The sequence below is a fragment of the Nyctereutes procyonoides genome, unplaced genomic scaffold, assembly GCF_905146905.1.
Source record: "Nyctereutes procyonoides isolate TBG_1078 unplaced genomic scaffold, NYPRO_anot_genome, whole genome shotgun sequence".
Classification (NCBI taxonomy): domain Eukaryota; kingdom Metazoa; phylum Chordata; class Mammalia; order Carnivora; family Canidae; genus Nyctereutes; species Nyctereutes procyonoides.
In genome coordinates, this window is record NW_026575136.1 from 39404487 (window position 1) to 39423702 (window position 19216).

General features: G+C 60.1%; 1 protein-coding gene across 6 annotated transcripts in view; it reads left to right on the forward strand.

The window, feature by feature from the left end:
- CTDP1 (CTD phosphatase subunit 1) overlaps window positions 1–1356 on the forward strand; it is a 53065-nt gene extending 51709 nt beyond the window's left edge. For all 6 annotated transcript variants that reach the window (XM_055303272.1, XM_055303273.1, XM_055303277.1 and 3 more), the window contains exon 13: window positions 791–1356. In XM_055303272.1, the coding sequence (XP_055159247.1) occupies window positions 791–932 (142 nt within the window). In that variant the 3' untranslated portion in view covers window positions 933–1356. The remainder of the gene's footprint in view (window positions 1–790) is intronic.
- Window positions 1357–19216: the final 17860 nt, after the last annotated feature.

Consider the following 19216-nt stretch of genomic DNA (forward strand, 5'->3'; position numbering starts at 1 on the left):
CTCAGCTCAGTGTTGCTGCTCCCAGCTGGTGGGGTGAGGTGTGGCTGCACTAGCTGACTACCCCCACCCTGCAGAGCTGCAGAAATGCCCACATTCTGGGCCCTGTGCTTATGCTGTCCCCAGGTGGGAGGTGCCCAGTGCGGCGGAGCCTTGGAGTGGAACGCAGGTGTCAGGTGCTGGCATGCACTTCAGTTTGTTGTCGGGGTGATTGGTTTTGACAGCCGCCTCATGGGGCGTGGGGGGTTGAGGCAGTGGACCATGTGATGGCCCCACCTGACCACCTGGGGAGTGCCTGTACGTCCGTGTATGGGGGTGGCGGAGCTAGCACTGACACACCTGTCCTCCTGGTGCATTGTGTGCTCATTCGTGTTTGTTCTTGCTGGAGCCCTGGAAGGAAGGCTGGTCACGGCGGCTCCCGGGTGGTGGGATGGGCTCAGACAGCAAGCCCGCCCGCCATCCTCAGTCACACCTGCCACACTCAGGGCCCGGCCCTTGTCTCCCTGCATCCTCCAGGGCTACAGGTGGGCTGTCACTGCTGGGACGCCCCTGAGCATGGGGAGCAGACAGAGCTTGTGCCGCGCTCCAGGTGTCCGAGCACCACATCCACAGAGGACATGGCGCACTGCGTGTGTATGTGCGTGTCCCTAGGTCCACGTGGGGTGCCAGTGTGTGGGTGCATGCGTGCCTGTGCGTGCATGTCGGGGCACGTGGATGCTGATGCCGGGGCGCGTGCCCGTGTGCATCAGCATCCTCAGGCACAAGCGTCTGACAGCCTGCGTCTATCTTGCAGAGGCCACAAGCGGAAGCTGCCTGAGGAGGACGCCGGCAGCGCATCCAGCGGGGAGTCCAGCGGGGAGGACGAGGAGGGCAGCAGCTCAGAGGCAGACGAGATGGCCGCAGCGCTTGAGGCAGAGCTCAACGACCTCATGTGACCTGTGGGGCAGGGCGCAGGGCAGACACCGCTCTATCCCTGGGGGGCTCCTGGCCGCATGGGCCCTCGCCTGAGGTTTCCTTTTCTCCGGGAAGACATGTATATTTGCAGAGCTCCACATACAGAAAAAATAATTTTGCAGAAATAGGTGTTTTTAGAGGTTTTACTACAGAAGGTCTACTTTTCTAAGGGACAGTGTCCTCGGAGGTGGTGTGCCAAAGATGTCACAGTGGCCCACACAGCCTGGTATGCAGTGGGCAGGCAGTACATGGGGCGGCAGCCAGAGCTGCCCCTGTGGGCCAGGCAGCGGGCGGGTGCGCGGGGCCCTCCTCCTCCAGGACACAGATGTAAAGTTTTGTATATCTATTTCGCAATTGACCCACCAAGCGGATTTCTCTTTCGTTTAATAAAACTCCTTTTTGTAAGCTGGTTCCCTGGCGTGCTGTGCAGCAGGAGCACGTCACGGGGAGCAGATAACCTAGCTCACCCGTCTAAGCGTGCCATGGCTGGCTGCTCATTGTCACACTTCCCGTGGGGAGGCCTTCAGAGGCGTGTCCCAGAGTGTGGAGAACAACGGAAGATTCTGTTCCCATGGTGATCAGGTTACGGGCACCCGACCCCAGATGACCCAGGACACAAGGTGGCTCCGACCCTGGCGACAAGCTGGAGAACAGGATTTGTCGTCCGCTGTATCCCCCAGACAGCTAGACGGCACATCGTCCCTGTCACTGGGGTCCCGGGTCTGACTCGCAGGCCCACCAGGTTCATGCAGCTCCAGTGAGAGCGGGTCCAGGGCCCCTGTGCTCTGGTTCCCTATTTCAAGCACATGGTGCTTCAGATGTGGCTCCTGCAGAGCCAGGGTGGTTTTGGTGGGAGAGTGGGTTGGGGCTGCAGGGCAGGGCCACCCCGGGGTAACGCTGACTGGGAAACACAGCCAACTCTGGCTGGGAAAAACAGATGCCAAATCATCTGTGCGACTGTCCCAAACGACGTCTCAGTAGGAAGTTTTAATAGCCTCAAACTCACTTCCCTGAACATCAGGTTTGAGAAGTCTAGTCCATAGGAGGGCCACAAGGAAATCCATGATCAGAGTTTGAAGAGAGAACTGAAAGTCCACACAAAATCTTTGCACAAGCAGGTACTAAATTTTAGACCATTAGAGACGTTGGAAAACCTGTAACTGGAAATTTAATGAAATTTTCCTTTCTTCCTTGGGAAATAGGATGTTGGAGTGGATCTCCTGTCCTGTCAGAGTTTTTTGTGTTTTCAAAACGTGACCCTACCCGGGGTCAGGGCCAGGGGGCTGCAGCCGCGTCCAGGGGGTCTCCACACGCCATGGATGTCACGCAGTTGCACACGTGAAGGGTGGGCTCCGTGCTAGGGGAATCCTATCTCTGCAAAACAGTTGGTTTAAAATGAAATTCGGCCCTGCCATCTGTGCCCGCCATGTGCTGCCCTGTGTGCTCACCTACTCACCTGCAGCCTTGTCTGAAGTGCAGCTTTTCTGTGTTGAAAGGACCACCAGGAGGGAAAGTCCCCAGGCTGCTGACCTCACTGTAGCTTAACATTAGTCTAATTGTGACCTTTTAACACATAGAAATCAAAGATGAAGAGAAATGGCTAGAATCCTGTCACCATGTTGAATCACGTTAAGGTTTCACTGTGCTGTTTTAGTCTGTGTGTATTATTAAATAGACTGTTTTAGAGCAGGATTGGGAAGGTACAGGCTTCCCATAGTCTACCGCCGACCTGTGACCTGTGTCCCCCAGCAGAGGCTTGTGTGTGTCACCATGACGAGCCTACCCTGGCATGTCCGTGGTGTGCATCCTGTGGTCCAGACATGTAATGTCACAAATCCACCATTGGGGCAGCATACAGAGTAGAGTCGCTGCCCTAAAAATCCTCGGCGCTGCCTGTTGCAGGCTGCCCTGCAGCTGGACCCACAGCCTGCGGCCCCTTCACATAAGGACATGCCCACCAGGTGCCTCTGTCTTCCTCAATATCCAGCACACAAAACCCAGTCTGCAAAATTCCTTAAGGCAGACTGCCTGGTTTCTTCAAAACAATCTAAGGAAGAAAACAGAACCGAGGGAAACCTAGTGGTTAACTCCCAGGCCGTGGCTTATTCAGGCAGCAAATCCCATGAGCTGGAAGCAAGACAGGCAGTGCGCCGTGGGTGCCCACGGGGTGTACCGCGTGTTCTAGATGACCTTCTTTAAGAGTTCCGGTTGTTAGGAAACACACTGAAATACAGTGTGTCTGAGACTGGCATCAAGACGACGACGAGGGAGGCAGATGGAGGGATGGAGCTCCTGGTGACAACAGCACCCCAGGTCAGTGGTGCCAGGTGGGAGCGCCACTTCCTGATGGACAGACAGCACGGACCAAGGCCTGCTCTGTACAGTGCCGCTGCACCCGGCAGGGCCAAGCACACACACGGCTTCAGGCACATCCCTGCTGTCTTTCTAAATCGGATTTGGGTTCATCTGTAGCAAATATAAGAAGGGACCGGTGCCAGTTTTCGGTGCTCATTTGGGAAGAAAAGGCTCCACGCAAAGCTGTGTGAGCAGCAGCTGCTCCCATGCCACAAGACTTGCCCCCATTTGGCTCTACACTGAGACCCTCTTGCCTTTGTTAACAACCTTGTGCCTCTTACATGTCTGAGGAAGACCAGATAGTGTGTTTTCTGAGCCCCCACAAATGAGAGAACTGGCTTCTCGCTGTTGTGTCCCAGGAAGGCCCCTGAGGTTAGATCTTCGCTGGCCTGTGTCCCCATGGGAACCTATGGGCTTGGTCCCACCCCTGAGATGCCACCCCACATTGAAGGTCCCAGCTCTTTCCTCCAGAATGCTTTTAAGATTTTTATCTTTATAATTGTTTTATTTCAGGATTTCTTTGGATAGTATGTCTTTCTGGACATTTTTTGTATAGGAACCAGTCTGCAGTCAGGAACGCTTTTTTAGTTTAAACTGTCTTTGTTGCTTTCTGCCACCTGCTTACTCTGTGTTTTTTGGAAAAACTTTCTCTTTCCTGTCACTTGTCATTCCTTTGTCCTCTGTCCTGAATTTTTGGTGGAACTTCTCCAGTTAGCGTCCATGCGGTCTCCAGTCCAATCCTCAAGAGGCGCAGCGCCTTACTCCTCCTGCCATGTCATCCTGGAGGCGGGAGAGCTTCCCTGCAGCATTGCCTCATTGCACCTGTTTCTTGTCACGTCCACCTGGCGACCCGCACCTGACCACCTCCAGAACCTTCCACCCCATGTCCTATGCTGTTGCTTCCTCTTAGAGCACCTGGTTCTTCCGAAGTTTTCTTCAAGTTCTTGTGTTTTATAATTTTGTAAAAGATAGTTTCTCTTACTCTGTTTTACAAAGATATTAGGGTTTCTAAGAATGCATTCATTCTCAGAGGAAGACAGATCTGTCTGTCCTCAGAGCACAGTGGTTCAAGATGGTATCACTATCCTGTGTTGGCAGCAAAAGCAGCCCCCTGACCTGTGGGCTCAGGGCTCGGGCTTCCTCCTCTCTGCCCTCTGAGCAGGCTTCTTCCCTGCTTGGGGCCTGTGCACATGCCCTTTGCTCTGCCTGACATGCCTGCCCATCTCCTGTGGTGCTTGGCACGGCCCTGGCCTTGGAGGGACTGCCCCATGTCCCCACGTTGTCCGTGTCCTCGCTCCACCTGCTGTGTTCTTGGCTGGCTGAGCCCCGTGAGCCGGAGTGCTGTTTGCTGGGCCGTTGTAGCTCCTGCACTCCACACACAACCTGGCTCCTAATAGAATCAGTGGAGTAAAGGAAGGAAGGGCTCAGTTCCCAATGTTTGCGGTCACGTCACGTGGTTGGACATCACTTCCTTCAGTTCATTTCTGTTTGGTGCCCCGGTGCCCTGTCGCCGGTGGGCAGGGAGGGGTGTGGCTGACTCCTGTGCCTTGGTCACCTTGACCCCTGTGGGCTGAGAGCAGGTTGGGGAAAAGAAAACTTCTACCTGAGAAGTTTTAGAAACCTTTTAAAAGATACTTTCTTTAATTTAGTGTGGAACATAGTGATACATACAGAAGAGTGTTTATGAAATGTGTGTGCTCTTTAAAGAGAAAGTAGACAAAATAGGTCAGTTGGGCACGAAAGAGAACAGGCATCCAGACGGCGAAGACGGTGTCCGCGGGCGACGCTTGGCAGGTAGAACACCCACAGAAACCCTCGGGAAGAGCGCCCTCCAAGGCTGCAGGGGCGGGATCCATGGTAAAGCCACTATTGTATTTCTGTAACTAGCAACGAGTGACCCAAAATGAAATTGAGAAAATAAATCCACCTACAATTACACCAAAAAGAATAGGAAGGCACGTGCACACCATGCACTGAAAACCTCGCTGGGACATGAGTGGAGGTGTCTGTTCCTGAGCCGGAGCACAGGCGGTTGTGGCGCTGCTGACACCCCCGGCTGCTATGTGGCTCCCACACCACCCGCCGGGGTCCCAGCACCTCGTGTGCAGACCCGTAAGCTGCTGTGGAAACATGAGCAACCCCCGTTGGTCCAGCTGATCCCAAGGAGCAGGAGTGGACTTGGCAGATTCACGCTCTGGCCTCAAAGCCATGGTGACGACAGTGTGGCTGCGTGCGGGGGCTGCAGTGGGACTCCCCCACACCATCCGCAGCATGAATGGAGAGAACAAAAAGCCTACATGGAAAAGCCAAAGCAGGGACGCCCCTGGAGGAAACATCTTTGTGGATCTCATGCTGTATCACTGATTCCTTGGGCACATCGACCAACGCCCCCACACGGGCAGGTCACAGACTTCATTGCAGCTACAACCTGGGCACTTCAACTGGTGCAGTCAGGAGAGCGAGGACCCACAGGAACCACATCTGGTAAGACCGGTGTCTGGAATATGGAAGGACTCAGTAAGAACCGCGTTGTCAAAGGGACCAGAGATGGGAGCTGATGGCTCTGCAGAGGGGATATACCTGTGTCCAAGCCCAGCGTAGCCTCCCACATGCAAGCTGGGCCACGTGGTAGTAAAGTAGGTCCATTAGGGTTGTGTTCTCGTTGATTTAAAGTACTTGGATTATATATTTTTTAATAATATAATGAGCTCCTGGGTGGCTCAGTAGGTGACGCATCTGCCTTCAGCTCGGGTCCTGGGATCGAGTCCTGCATCCCACTTCCTGCCCGGTCTCTGTTCTTCCCCAGCTGCTTGTTCACTCTTCCTTTCTCAAGTAAATCAAAAGAGAATCTTTAGTAAAAATACCACTAGTATAACAAAAAGACAGCGTGTTGGTGCTGTGAACAGACCCCTTACAGCAAATACATGTGTATAGCGTGTGACCTGTGTGCGTACAAATACATACTGTCGGTTCTGTGTCTGATTTTGAAGTGTAAGAGGGGAATCCTCTTCCTCACATAGCATATTACACATTTGGCGTCTGTCTGTGTCAGGGCAGGTAGCTCGCAGGCACCCGTGTCCTCGGTTCTCCTGTTAGGGGAACATTCCAAACCGTGTGTCTGTTCTGTTCTCTTCATAGGTGCTGCTTCCAGCTCCTGATGCGGTTGGGCTGCACGGGATGATCTGTGTCCTCAGTCACCTCACCAGGATTGGTCTTTAGTGAATGTCCTAGACAGAGCTGCCACTTCCCACACCCCTCACGGGGCAGCAGGGCCATGTCTGTGGACAGAACCTTCCAGGAGCCCTGCAGGCCACCAGCCTTCCCTGACCGTCTCCAGGACCTGAGTCCTGCACTCAATGGACTGACCTTTCAAATCCTGCCCTGTCCTCGTGCATGTGGATGACCAGTCATGGTCCCAAGACAGGAAGATACTCTCCTTCCCTGCAGGCCATTCCTAGATATGGTGTGGACCCCCAGAGTGCGGGCTGGGTGCAGTGCACACACTCTGGCCACCTCCCTGCAAGACTTGGGCACCTGCCTGGTCAGGCGGCATTTTCTCCACCCCGGGCAACACGTGCATACAGCAGGGGCTCAGTAAAGGCTGGAGAAGATTCGAGCTGAGTTGCTGAGCCACGGCCCTCACCCCACAGGGTTACATGCGTTGGGCTCTGGCCCCCAATGCATCCTGGGGCTGCGGGTCTGTCACAGATCACAGGGCTCTCGGGATGACCAGCAGCCGCAGCCCCACGACCCTGCTGTGAGCTAGCAGGGGAGCCCCCAGCACCCAGCACCAGCCCTGTTGGCACTTGGCACAGCTGCTGCTGCCCCATGATGCAACATCAGGCTCACAGGCCAGCTGTCTCCCTGTCTCTCCTCTGCCGCCCGAAAAACAAACACACCTCACCTCCTGTGTGCCTCGGCCAGGCTCACCAACTACCACAGAGCCCTCCATGTGGACAGGCTGGCCTATGGGTGTCCCAGAGCACTGCCCAGCACCAGCCACACACACGGACCCCCAGCACTGGGGATCCCCCCACGTGGGCCCCTCAGCACCCAGGACTACCCCCCCCACATGGCCCCCAGCACCAAGGACCCCCCCTGATGTGGGCCCCTCAACAGCCGGGACCCCCCCACGCAGGCCACAGCACCGAGGACCACCCCCATGCAACCCCTCAGCACCCAGGACTCCCCCCCCACCCATGCGGTCCCTCAGCACCCAGGAGTCCCCCTCACATGGCTCCCCAGCACTGGGGACCCCCCCACGCAGGCCCCTCAGTACCAAGGATCCCCTGCCCCCTCCCCACCCCAAGTCCTATGGAGGGTGGTTTCCAGGCAGCCTTTTCTGTGTCCTTCCTGGGCCCCAGGAGGATTCTCCTCCTAACCGGGCCGCGGACACCCAGAGTCAACACCTTGTTGCCTTCAGATGCTTTTAGGAAACGTCGTGTGGGGGCTCCACACCACCCAAGAGCAGTTCCCAGCCCACCCCACACTGGCCTGTGGGATCTTAACCTCAAGGTCTCCCTGTGGGGGAGGGCCATCTCTCTGTCCCCCAGGTCTGTCCCGAGCAAGCAGGAGCTGACTGGCCGGGTCCCTCGTCCCAGTGCCCTAGGGGGGCAGGGGCGGCAACATGCTCCCAGCCCTGCATGAGGGGACCCCAGCATCCTGGGCTGAGCGCTCATGCAGGGTCACCCGAGCTTTGGGGGTGTGGGTGCCCTGCCCCAGGGTTAGAGCTGTGCGGTGGAGAAGAGGTCAGCCCCCGGCCCACCCCCCGCAACACGGAGCCCGTTCCCTGCACCATTAGTGCCTTGTGTGTCCTCGTCAGGAAAACGGGAGGACGGAGAACGCGTGAGAGCCCCGAAGTGTTCGAGTGCTTATCAGTCTGTGCCCCTGGAGCCCCAAGACGGGAGATGGGGACACGGCCCATGCTTCTGACAGGCCCAGAGACACCCTGCTCCGCTTCAGGCCATTGTTACTAAAATGGTGGCTGGGGGCGCCTGGGGGGCGGGCCTCAGGGGTGTAGCGTCTGCCTCGGCTCAGGTAGTGATCCCGGGGCCCCAAGACTGATTCCCTGCATCAGGCTCCCCGCGGGGAGCCTGCTTCTCCCTCTGCCTGTGTCTCTGTCTCTCTCTGTGTCTCACATGAATAAATAAGTCTTTTAAAAAATAAAATGGTGGAGGGAGGGAGTGCAGGCAGCTGGCTGGGCCCTCCAGCGGCTCCCCAGGAGGGCCTGGCTAAGAACTAGCTGAGCCCGAGTCGGGCACCTCGCACCCCCAGGCCTGGCTGAGCCGCCACGGGGGCTGTGGCCACAGGCCCACTGTCCTCAGGAGCTGCCCTAGGGCCCCCCGACCCCCTCTTGCCGTTGCTGGATGGACGCACCCCGGACTCTAGCCCCCTGGCCTCCGTGGCCCAAGGCATCGGCAGTGAGGCCTGCACATGGATCCGGGCACCATGACCCAGGAGAGACCAGGCCGCCCTGCCCCGCCTTGCGTCACCCAGCCCCACGCCCAGTGGCCTCCCTGACCATCTCAGGCCCCACACCCAGCGGCCTCCCCCGTGAGTCAGGGCAGCTCCGTCCCAGCAGAGCTGGGCTGACAGGCCTCATAATGGGGAGCACAGCGGGACAGGAGGGTCCAGGGGCGTAGCAGGAGGGGCATGCACCACCATAGGACCCCTGGGCCCCGCCCACAGAACCGGCCGCACATCCAGGTGGCAGGACGTGGCAATCAGGGCCACAGACTGCCCCCCTCAGCCGGAAGGAAGCTACCCTGCCACCCACCGTCCCTGCCCACCCAGCCCCCGGGTGCTAGGCCCGAGCTGTGTCGGAGCACAGCCCCGCTCAGCGGGTGCCCCTCGCTGCTCCAGGGCAAGGGGCCCTGTGTTCTCACCATGTCTGCTTGCACGCGTCACATGCACCTGGGGGCAGCCGTTCCCCTGCAGCCCTGCACTGCGCACAATCCCGTGGCCGCAAGCCTCAGGTGCCTGCCACGTCCAGAGGTCCGGCCCTGCTGGGCGGCCCCGCAGCACCTCCACCTGGCGTGGCCCGTGAGGAAGGTGTGCAGAGTGTCCTGACTGATGCAGGACACGCCGTCAACACTCAGCACCTGTACTTAGTGCACGTGACCCTACACACATACTCAGCACGACATGCACACAAGCCGGCCGATGACCTGAGACACGGTTTCCCCTCGCACTCCCCTCACCGCTGTTCAGCTGTGGCCACAGCCCGGTACCGACCCGAAGACTCTGGCTCCTGCGCTCCGCCCACCGCGTGAGTCGATGAGGCACGTTCCCCACGTCCAGGAAGGTCACAGGAAAGGTAGGGGCGCAGCAGAACGTCAGGGCCGCTATTCCCGGCTCTCTCTCTCCCAGGCAACTGCATTCCAGGAAAGTCCATGGATTTCAGACTCGAACCTCAGGAAGGGATGTCCTGGTGGCTGAGCTGCTGCAGTGGAGCCTCAGGCTCAAGGTTGGGACTAACTGGGGGTCGCACCACATGGGAGGAGGGCTGGGGAAGCCCCTGCCCCAGGGCCACCCTGATGGGCCCAGTCAGCCCTGGGGACTCGGAGGCCCCGACCCACACCCACTGCTCGGCCTGCAGGAGACGGACAGGGTGTCTGCTGCCCCCAAGCCCTGGGGACACCCTGGCCTCCAGGGATCATGTCCAGTCCAGACCAGGCGGCCGGGTCTGTGGGGAGGAGCCAGCACCGTCCTTGCCCACGAGCCCTGGCCGGGCGCTAGGCAGAGGCAGGTGGGGTCTAGGCACATTCTTGGGGTGGGGTGGGCCGAGGGTCTGCCTCCCCACTGCCCAGCCCGCTGCCCACAGGTGTCCTCTCCACTGAAAAGGGAAGTGAGAATCTCGGCCACACGGTGTCATCCCCAGGGCAGCGGCCTGAGACCCAGCAACCCTGCCCAGCCGCCCTGACTGAGCTGGCCCAGCCCTCTGGGCAGCCGTGGGGACACCCAGCAGGCCCCACAGGGATAGCTCTTGGGAGGGGAAGGAGCCCCTGGGAACAGTGAGCGTCGCTTCAGAAACCATGAGTGCACAGCAGGGCGCCTTCCAGACATTCTTGAGCAGGGCAACTGGGCTGACAGCTCCTGCGCTCTGGAGGGTGGGGGGGTGGAGCTCGGCTGCCCTGCGGGGAAGTCCACTGGGCAAGACCCTGGTGGTCAGCATGGGTTCCCTGCCCCACGTCTCCGCCCACAGGGGATGCTGCACATGAGGACTGCTTCCCGCAAGTCCTTCCTTCTGCCCCAAATGGTCCTGGACACTACCCCCAAGCCCTGGTGTCCTCGCTGTGGTGGGGCGGACGGCAGCCCAGGACCCCAAAATATGCAGCTTTGCCCCCGTGGCACCCACAGAGCTCTAGGGACACAGAGTTGGGGCCGTGCCCAGCTCCTCAGCCCCGAGCAAACCAAGAAGGTTTGTTTCTTCCACAGGGAGACTGAGGATGTGGCCGGGGCACCCGGGGGACTCGTCTGCCTTGAGCTCAGGTCATGACCCGGGGCCTGGGGTCGAGTCCTGCATCAGGCTCCCTGCTCTGTGGGGCATCTGCTCCTCCCTCTGCCCCCCAACCCCCACCCAGCCTGCTCGCTTGCTCGCTCACTCGCTCTGTCTCTCAAAGAATCTTGAGCAATAGCATCTTCCCCGGGCGTGCGTGTGGCTGGCTGAGCAGAGGGAGGTGCCTTCACCAGTGCCGCGGCTGTGACACCGAGTCCCGTGGTGCGAGCCCGTCAGAGGCTCAGAAACCGGGGAGGGGGACCCAGAAGCTCCTTCACAACACAGAACCATTCCCGGGGGTGACATGCACTGTCCGCCACATGGCTACTCACACAGGCCCAGAAAGTCTCCACAGTAACAGCCATTTACAGGCAGAAGCGCAGGTCCCTGTGACCCCCATGTGCAGCTCACACACCTAGGTACCTCTTGTTTGTACAGCGTGACCTTGGTCATTGGGAGGGGTCAGCTCTGATTTGCAGCTCTAACTCTTTCAGGAAGAACGTGGCTCCTGGTGCACACGTGTCAGTGCTGTCAGGGAAGTGACCCATTTCCCACCTGGCCCTGGTGACAGGGCCGCAGTGACAGGGTCCCGGTGACACGCCCCAGCGTCAGGTCCGTGACAGGGCTGCGAACTAAGCACAGATGTCTGCAAAAGAGAAGAGATACAACTACAACATGAAAGTCACGTCTGAGGCCCCACAGGCCAACCGCCCCCCCCCCCACCAAGGGGACTTGTGCAGATGAAACCACACCTGTGATGTCACCTTTCCCTTCAATGAAAGTCATTCTGAAAACGTAGGCACAGACCAGAGCCCAGGACAGGTGCTCATCATGACAGGAGGACACGTCGGTAGGACAGTAGGACGCCCCGACCAGAGAGGAGGATGCCTCGGCCAGACGGGAGGACACCACAGTTGGGGCATCCCTGGGGAGCATGGAGCTGCGAGGTGACCTCACTCAGGATGTCACCGCACGTCCTTAATGAACAGAGAGCAGCCAGGGGCTCCCTCAACCCCCACATCCAGTGGAAGGAAGCAGAAGCTGCCCCCTTGGGCCAACAGGGCACCCATGTCACTGAGACTGCCCTGGAAGTGACAGCAGGGAAGGTGGGGGTGCCCACAACGCCGGTGTCCAGGTGGGGCCGTGTGGCTTAGAGACGCAGTTGACGTCTGTGTAGCTGACCCGGGGACGACGTCTTCCGCTCCAGGGTCCACCCCAGGACCTCCTGCTGCTCCTCCAGCCTCATCCTGTTGGGTCTCTGACAGAGCCTCAGGCCGTGTCGTGACCGGGACTGGGCGAGGAGGCCTGGTCACCGTCCCCCAGCCTGGGCCCCTCCATGTCCTCTTGGTCAGTCCCCGCTGTGCCATGATGGAGCTCCGCCGTGGCACCGAGCCCTCCCTTGTCCCCGCAGGTGGTGCCAGGTGTCCACGGAGCCGTATCACCCGTGGACCTTGGTGGCCGGGCGAGCGTCACCTGCCGGCTTTCCACTCCACCTCGTAAGCATATGTATGGGAGGGTTCCGGCCGTGCACACGCCTGCTGCCCACGAGTGACCTGCAGCCACTACCGCTGAGGGTTCTGCTGAGGTTCTCCCCCACCGCCAGGGGGAGCCTGTGCCTGGACACGCACACTTCCAGGGGGCCTCGTGGCGCACAGTCCTGGGAGATCCTCAGAGGCAGCGTCCAAAGGACAGACGCCGTGGCAGCTCTCGTTTGCTCTGAACACAGACAGCAACGCTGCCCCTCGTCCACCTGAACCTCACGGGTGCATCGGCACTGCATGAAGAGCCGCGTCGGTCTTGCAAGGTTTCCAGGACATCAGGCCAGGCTGCCCACTGCCAAAAGCAGGGCCTCACGACCACCCAGCCCGCTCCTGGCACACGGCTCCTCAGTGAGGAAGCTAAAGATGCACAAAGTGCAGACAGACGGACAGATGGATGCTCCCCCCTCCCCCCCAAAGCAAGCTTTCCTAAGGGAAGAGCATCTGACCTCAGGTCAGAAGCCAGAAAAGAGCCATCGTCATGATGGAGGGTCCTGAGGGGGCAACCAGAAGGGACAGTTAGGAGATGGGGGACAGCAGGCTCCAGCCTTCCTGTAGGAGGGGGAGGTGGGGGCGTCCTGGGGGAGGGAGGATCCTTGCAGATCCTCAAGGAGGAGGGAGACTGGGCCACTCAGAGGGCGACAGACAAGGATCTTCTTCTGTGTGTTTAGAAATATCAAGGTCACGTGCCATGTGTCAGAGAAATGATGGAGAGAAACATGCTGAGGATGACACACGTGCGGCGTACACAGCTTCCACGTGGATGGACGTGTGCATGTTGGCGGCACGACAGAAAAAGTATATATTTAGCAACAGAAAAAGGTATAAACATGAAACCCGCAAACATATGAACTTCAATCCTGTTTGCATATATTACACTATAAATACATACGTTCCCGCGGAGGGAGCTGGCAGCCCCGCAGCCCCACACATGGCTTTCACCCCCCACCCCACCCCCACCCCTGGTTTGCAGGAGATCCTCCCAGACTCTGTCGCTGCTGCAGCTACTCTGGGGCCGCAGGAGTGAGGGCTGGGGACCCCAGGGTCCATCATGGCCATAGGCTTCCTTCTGTGTCCTATCCTGAGACCCCCCAACACCTGTTGCCTGCTCTCGCCGCAGAGGGCCCCCCAGGATGGCACAGCAGCTCTCACCAACAACAGGGCCTTTTAAGGGAGGCAGAAGCCCGTGGGGACCCAGGGTCACCGGCCCAACAGGGTGCCTCCCCCACCCAAGGGCCTGCGCTCTTACAGCACTGACCTGGTGGCCTGAGGACCAGTGGTGTTGACCGGGCACCAGAAGTGGGGGCTGCAGGCCTCCGTCAGACCCCACGTGTCATCGTATCATCCCCCTGCTCCATGCCCTGACCTTGGCTCCCTCTGTCCATAGGCACAGCCCTGGGAAGCAGGCAGGGACAAGCCAGAGCCCCCGAGGCACGCCCCATAGGCCAGGGTGTCCTGGACGTGGAAAGCACATGGGCACATACCCGGTGCACCCCAAGGTTGTAAGCACCAGCTGCCTGCTGTCTGCTAACCTAGTCCTTCTGCACCCCACCCACTCCAAGGACGTGGCTTCCTGGGGCTCCCGCACCCCATACCCCACATCTCCATGTCTCCAGAGAAGGCCCTGGCACTGCGCATAGCCAGACAGGGGAGCCCGAGTGACCACAGAGAGCGCCAGGGGGGGAGGCGCCTATCAACGCTGTGGCCCACATGAGGGCGACCCCGAGGGGGCTGCTCTGTGGGGAACGGGCCCCAGACCTGAGGCAGGGGTTGAAGCCAAGACTGTGAATATGGGGAGTTGGTGACAGTGGGACGGGTGGCCTGGCCTTTCTGTGATTTCAGGGGGGGCAGAAACCAGGAGCCCAACAGCTGCTCCCGGCTGGGAGGCAGTGCTGTCCTCAGTTCAGGGGGGACGCGGTTCAGGGGGGACACGGTTCAGGGGGGACGTGTGCATGGGAAGTGCCCAGGACTCCGGATGTTCGGGCAGCTCGTCGAGTCTGCATGGAGTCAGGCTACGAGCAAGGACCTGCAGAAACAGGTGGGTCCCTGCGGAGGAAGGACGGCCTCCGTGCACAGAGTGCGTCTGAGAGCCCTGAGCCGGCACTCGGGATGCATGGGCCCGGGGAGGACACCCACCTGGCGAGGTTTAGCACAGGGGATGCCTGGCTCACACCATCGGGGACACGCGGAAACAGCGAGGCACAGACACCAGAGGCAGGTGAGCGTCCCCCACAGTGGAGTTCCCTCGCTCCCCATGCCGCCTCCTGCACTGCCTGGCCCTCTCTGCCAACGCCCCATGCTGCGCTCCACCCCACCCCCACCTGCCTCTGGGGCCAGGTGTCAGCGCCCACCATCTGGCTGTCACTCAAGGCCTGTCCTCCTAGGACCCGTCCAGTCCCTGTGCGGCTGAGATGTGGCAGCTGCTCCCACCAAAGGAACGTGGCCTGCAAGGTCTGCTGGAGGAGTTGTGGGGCGCATGCTGCCCTACAAGGAAGGGGGTCCTCTCCGTGGGTGTGCGGCCCAGGCTCAGGGGCTCAGGGGCCCAGGGAGGAGGCACCTGAGATGGGTGTTCGCCCCGCAGGGCAGTCAGCCCAGTGCGCGGTCATCACCCACACTGGTTCCAAACACCGGGGGATCAGGCACCTGCTGACACCACCCGTGCCGTCCTGGGTCAGCTCCCTCCTTGGCGATGAGGGGGCCTGCATCCCCGGAACTGTGGCCTCACGTCCCACACATTCAGAATTAAAGGAGGCGGCTTTCTTATTCTTGCTGCACTGAACAAAATATTCACTCAGTGCCGGGCACATGGTTCATACAGGACACACGGGGCACACAGGGCACACGGGACACACGGAGAGACGGAACACACGGGGCACATGGGACACACTGCTCTGCATGAGGAAGGCCCGTGTGTCAGAAGCTGTTCTGCGGGAGGAGAAGCCCCCGAGCACCAAGCACCCTACCGCCGTGCCTTGACCACGGGCTTCCGTCTGCTCTGTGCCCCAGTGACACCCTCCAGCAGCCGCCCCACGGCAGGTGTCTGACTGCATCCAGGTCAAGAAAGCCACAGGCAGAGGTGACTCGGACAAATAACCCTGTGGCCGTGACCCTCGCCTGGCTGTGGAGGACGTGGGGAGGGCGTTCAGGGGACAAGGACTTCAAGATGGAGAGGATTTGCATCTGGTTTTTTGTTTTAGCGTTTTGGGTTTTTTTTTTTTTTTTAAGGTTTTATTTCTTTACCCATGAGAGACACAGAGACACAGGCAGAGGGAAAAGCAGGCTCCATGCGGGGAGCCCAATGTGGAACTCGATCCCGGGACCCCAGTGTCACCCCCGGATCCCCAGGCAGACGCCCAATCACTGAGCCACCCGGGTGCCCCCGAGTCTGGTTTTAAATGCTCAAACTGAGTGCCCGGCCGGGCGGCAGGGGGCGCTCAGCAGAAGCTGGAGAGGGGTGCAGCCCTGTCGGAATCCAGCCCCCCGGGGGACACGCCCTCTGTGGCACATCCCTGGAGCCGCTGGGGTTTGGGGTGCAGCGCCCCAGGACTGCACCCTCTCCCTGGGGGAGGAGTCCTGCCCCCTCATGGCACCACGGGTTCTGCGGTCAGGGAGCTGCCCCACTGCCCTGCCCCGTGACCTGTGAGCTCCTAACATTCTTCCAGAATGTTCCCTTTCGTTCCGCAGGACCAGCTCGGTAGTGAAGGCCTCGCCTACACAGTGGGTGGAGCCAGGTGGAGTGTGGCGCTGCTTACCGGGGCAGGCTGCCCGCCGCCCTCCCGGAGGTGCCGAGCTCACCCAGGCCCTGTGGGAACCGTCGGACTGTCCCCAGCCTGCTCGGGGCAGGACCAGGTGTGCAGGTGGGGTCTGTGCGGCAGGACAGGCGGGGTCGGCGGGGGGCGGGGGGCGGGCGGCGTCCCCAGGCCTCCGAGGGTGAGGGGGCTGCTGGGGCCGCGTCAGGCTGGAGAGGCTCGAGAGCTCGGAGGGCACGATGCGGGGCATCGGCGAGGGCGGGTGGCCTCAGCTTTCCTGTCGTGATGGATGCTAGTTTCTACTAACAGCCTTTTAACGACCGCCCTGCTTCCAGGCGGGCCCAGCGCCCCCCCTTCCCCCGCTGGGAGCTTAGGGCCGCGGACCTCCTCCGTGCACACAGCCTGCTGCCTGCTCGGCCCCCATAGCCTCCGAGGACCCCGCCTTCGTCACAGAAGCATCTGCGTGGAGAGGCCGGGCTTCAGGGGCTGGGTGCACGGCCTGGGGCCCAGAACAGGTCGGCACCAAAGGCCCCGGGGGCTCGTCCAACTGCCTCGCTGCCCCCTCCCTGCCTTCTTACCCAGTACCTGTTTCCAGCTGGCCTGGGTCACCCTGTCCCCCCTACAGCCCCCACACCCCCTAGCCCTCCTCTGTGCCATGTGGGGGGCCGTCCCCCCTGTGACCCCCAGCCTCCTGTGCCCCCCTCAGGCCCCCCTGCACCCCCCACCCCTCTGTGACCCCCCTGTACCCTTCCAGCAGTAAGCAGATCACAGAAGGACGTGATCTCCCCAAGAAAACAATGTGTTGGGTGGCCAGTCACACAGACCACCCAGAGCGCCAGCCCCCAAGCACTGCGGTGGCCTCAGGGTGCTGACCCAGTGACCCGGTGACCTGAGGCCGCTGTGAAGGGTCTGAGTCCCGCTGGCCTCCTAGATTCAGTGTCATAAAAGGACTGCCAGACTCCTGCCTGGCCCGGGGTCGATGGAATTAGCCAGCGTCCCTGGCTGGAGAACAGAGCCAGTGGACCCGCTCAGCCCACTCAAGCCCCCAACACCAAGGGTTGGCCCTGGGTCCCAAGGCCCCATCACCTCCCCTGGGAGGCTCCCCCAGCGTGGGTCCCGGGGCTCACAAGCTCTCTGTCCCGCACACACCTACCTTCTCTGGGCAGCACCAGACGGGCTGCCTCCCGGCGCAGGTGAGCTGTGCTCCATCCACACGGGACCCTCCCCTCCCGTACCCTCCCGGTGCAGACCCGGCCGATCTGGCCACCTGCAGTCCTGGGATCAGATATTTTTGTTACGGATAACTGGACATTCCATCCCTGAGAGGTCTCGGGGTGCATGCAGGACACAGCCCCTGCACCCTACCACTCAGTTCTGTGTCTGGTGTGGGCAAGGACATCAGGCACACCTGCTGCTGTAATGAAGGCCATGACTCAGAAACCATGTGGCTCTACCTGGCAGGACCCCAAACACTGAATCTCCTCTCCTGCTCGCAGTCCCTGTGACAGTCACCTTCCGAAAGACCCATTATTATTCCCCACTGGGGGGGAGGGCTGCACTTCCTTAGAAGCCAAATGTTCAGCTTTATAACTTGGCCAGAGTCCAAATTGAAAAAAGTGGAAACAATAGTTTTTTTTGAGAAAGCAGGAAAATGTAAAGCTCGCAGCATCTGGCATCTTTCCACAGCTGCCGTTTCTGTGATCCCTGTGTTTGTTGTGGCAAAAGCTCCTACGTGGCATCTGGGGAGGCCCAAACGCCGCGCTTTCCCTGCTTGAAAACTGTAGGGCACCCTTCCATTTTGGGTCGTGTAACCTCAGGCTCGTTGGGCTGGGGTGGGACTTGCGCGTGACTCCAGAGCAAATCCAGGAACCAAGCGGGCAGGGAAGACGTTCTAGCCCCGGGCCTGTGCCTTCCCAGCCTCTGCGATGCCATGACTGCTCCCTCGATGTTTCCAGAACTTCGTATTGACCACGGGGCGGGTAAGTGAGGGCCCGGTTCCTGGACGCGGCAGGAACTGCGGGCACCGCACACCCTCCACACCCTCCTTTGGCTGCTGAACCTGCCCCAGCAAATGCTGGGCTCAGGGCAGGTCCTTGAGGACTCCCGGAGGCCCAGGCACTCACGGCCACCCTGTGCCAAGCAGTGCTTTCCCACAAGCCTCCCTTCCAACACCTGGCCACAAACATGTGGTTCCAGAGTCAGCTAGGGGTGTGGCTTCCAGGGGTGGGGGGCCACCTACTCCCCACCCCTCTGCTCAGGCCTGGGCCCCCACCTGTCATGCTGACCTGTGAGGTGCCCGGCACAGCACCCAGGACACTGGGCAACCTGCACACGGGTCTTGGGGCCCATCTGCCACCTCCTGGGAGCTGCAGGCCGAGCTCAGATGAGGGGGATTCTGACAGAGCAAGGGGTCCTCTGGCCCCTCCCGCAGGTCAGGTCCTCCTGCAGTGATGCCTGTGCGCACAGCAGGGCTGCTGCCCAGCGCCCACAACATGAGGATGAGTCTGCTCCCCACTCAGAACATTCTAGCAACTCTGTACTCTAGAGCCGCCATGATGAAGACAACAGTTTTGCTTTGTTTTCTGTGGGCTCCCTGTGGGTCTGAACACAGCGTCCAACAGGGATGGAATGACAGGGAAGCATCTGCCCCAAATCCCCGGGCTCCTTTGAGCTGCAGGGACACCAGAGGGACAGCAGAAAGGGCTCCCCGCTCGACCTGCTCACCCCACGGCCAGCGGTCACCTGACCACGGGCACAGAGTGGGAGTAAGGGCACCACATGTGCTCAGTGACACAGTATCTTCCAAGGGCCTGACGGAAAGTCACAGGTCGTTAGGAATCATCAGAAAGGCGTGTGGGTGGGGAGCCTGGTACAGCTGGAAAACGGCTTAGCGCGGATGCAGCAGACCAGGTGCGCGTGAGGGTGGGAAAGGGGAGCATGGCCAGGCAGCGTGTCGCCAGCAAACCCACCTCCCGCCCTCCCCTTGCTTGGCCCAAATAAACGAATTCAGAATGTAACCATCGCCACATCACCTCCCCCAGATCTCGACACCATTCTTGGTTTCCTCCAGAGAACCTGTGCTCCTGCCAGTGCCAGTCTCCATGGCACTGGGGGTGACAGACACA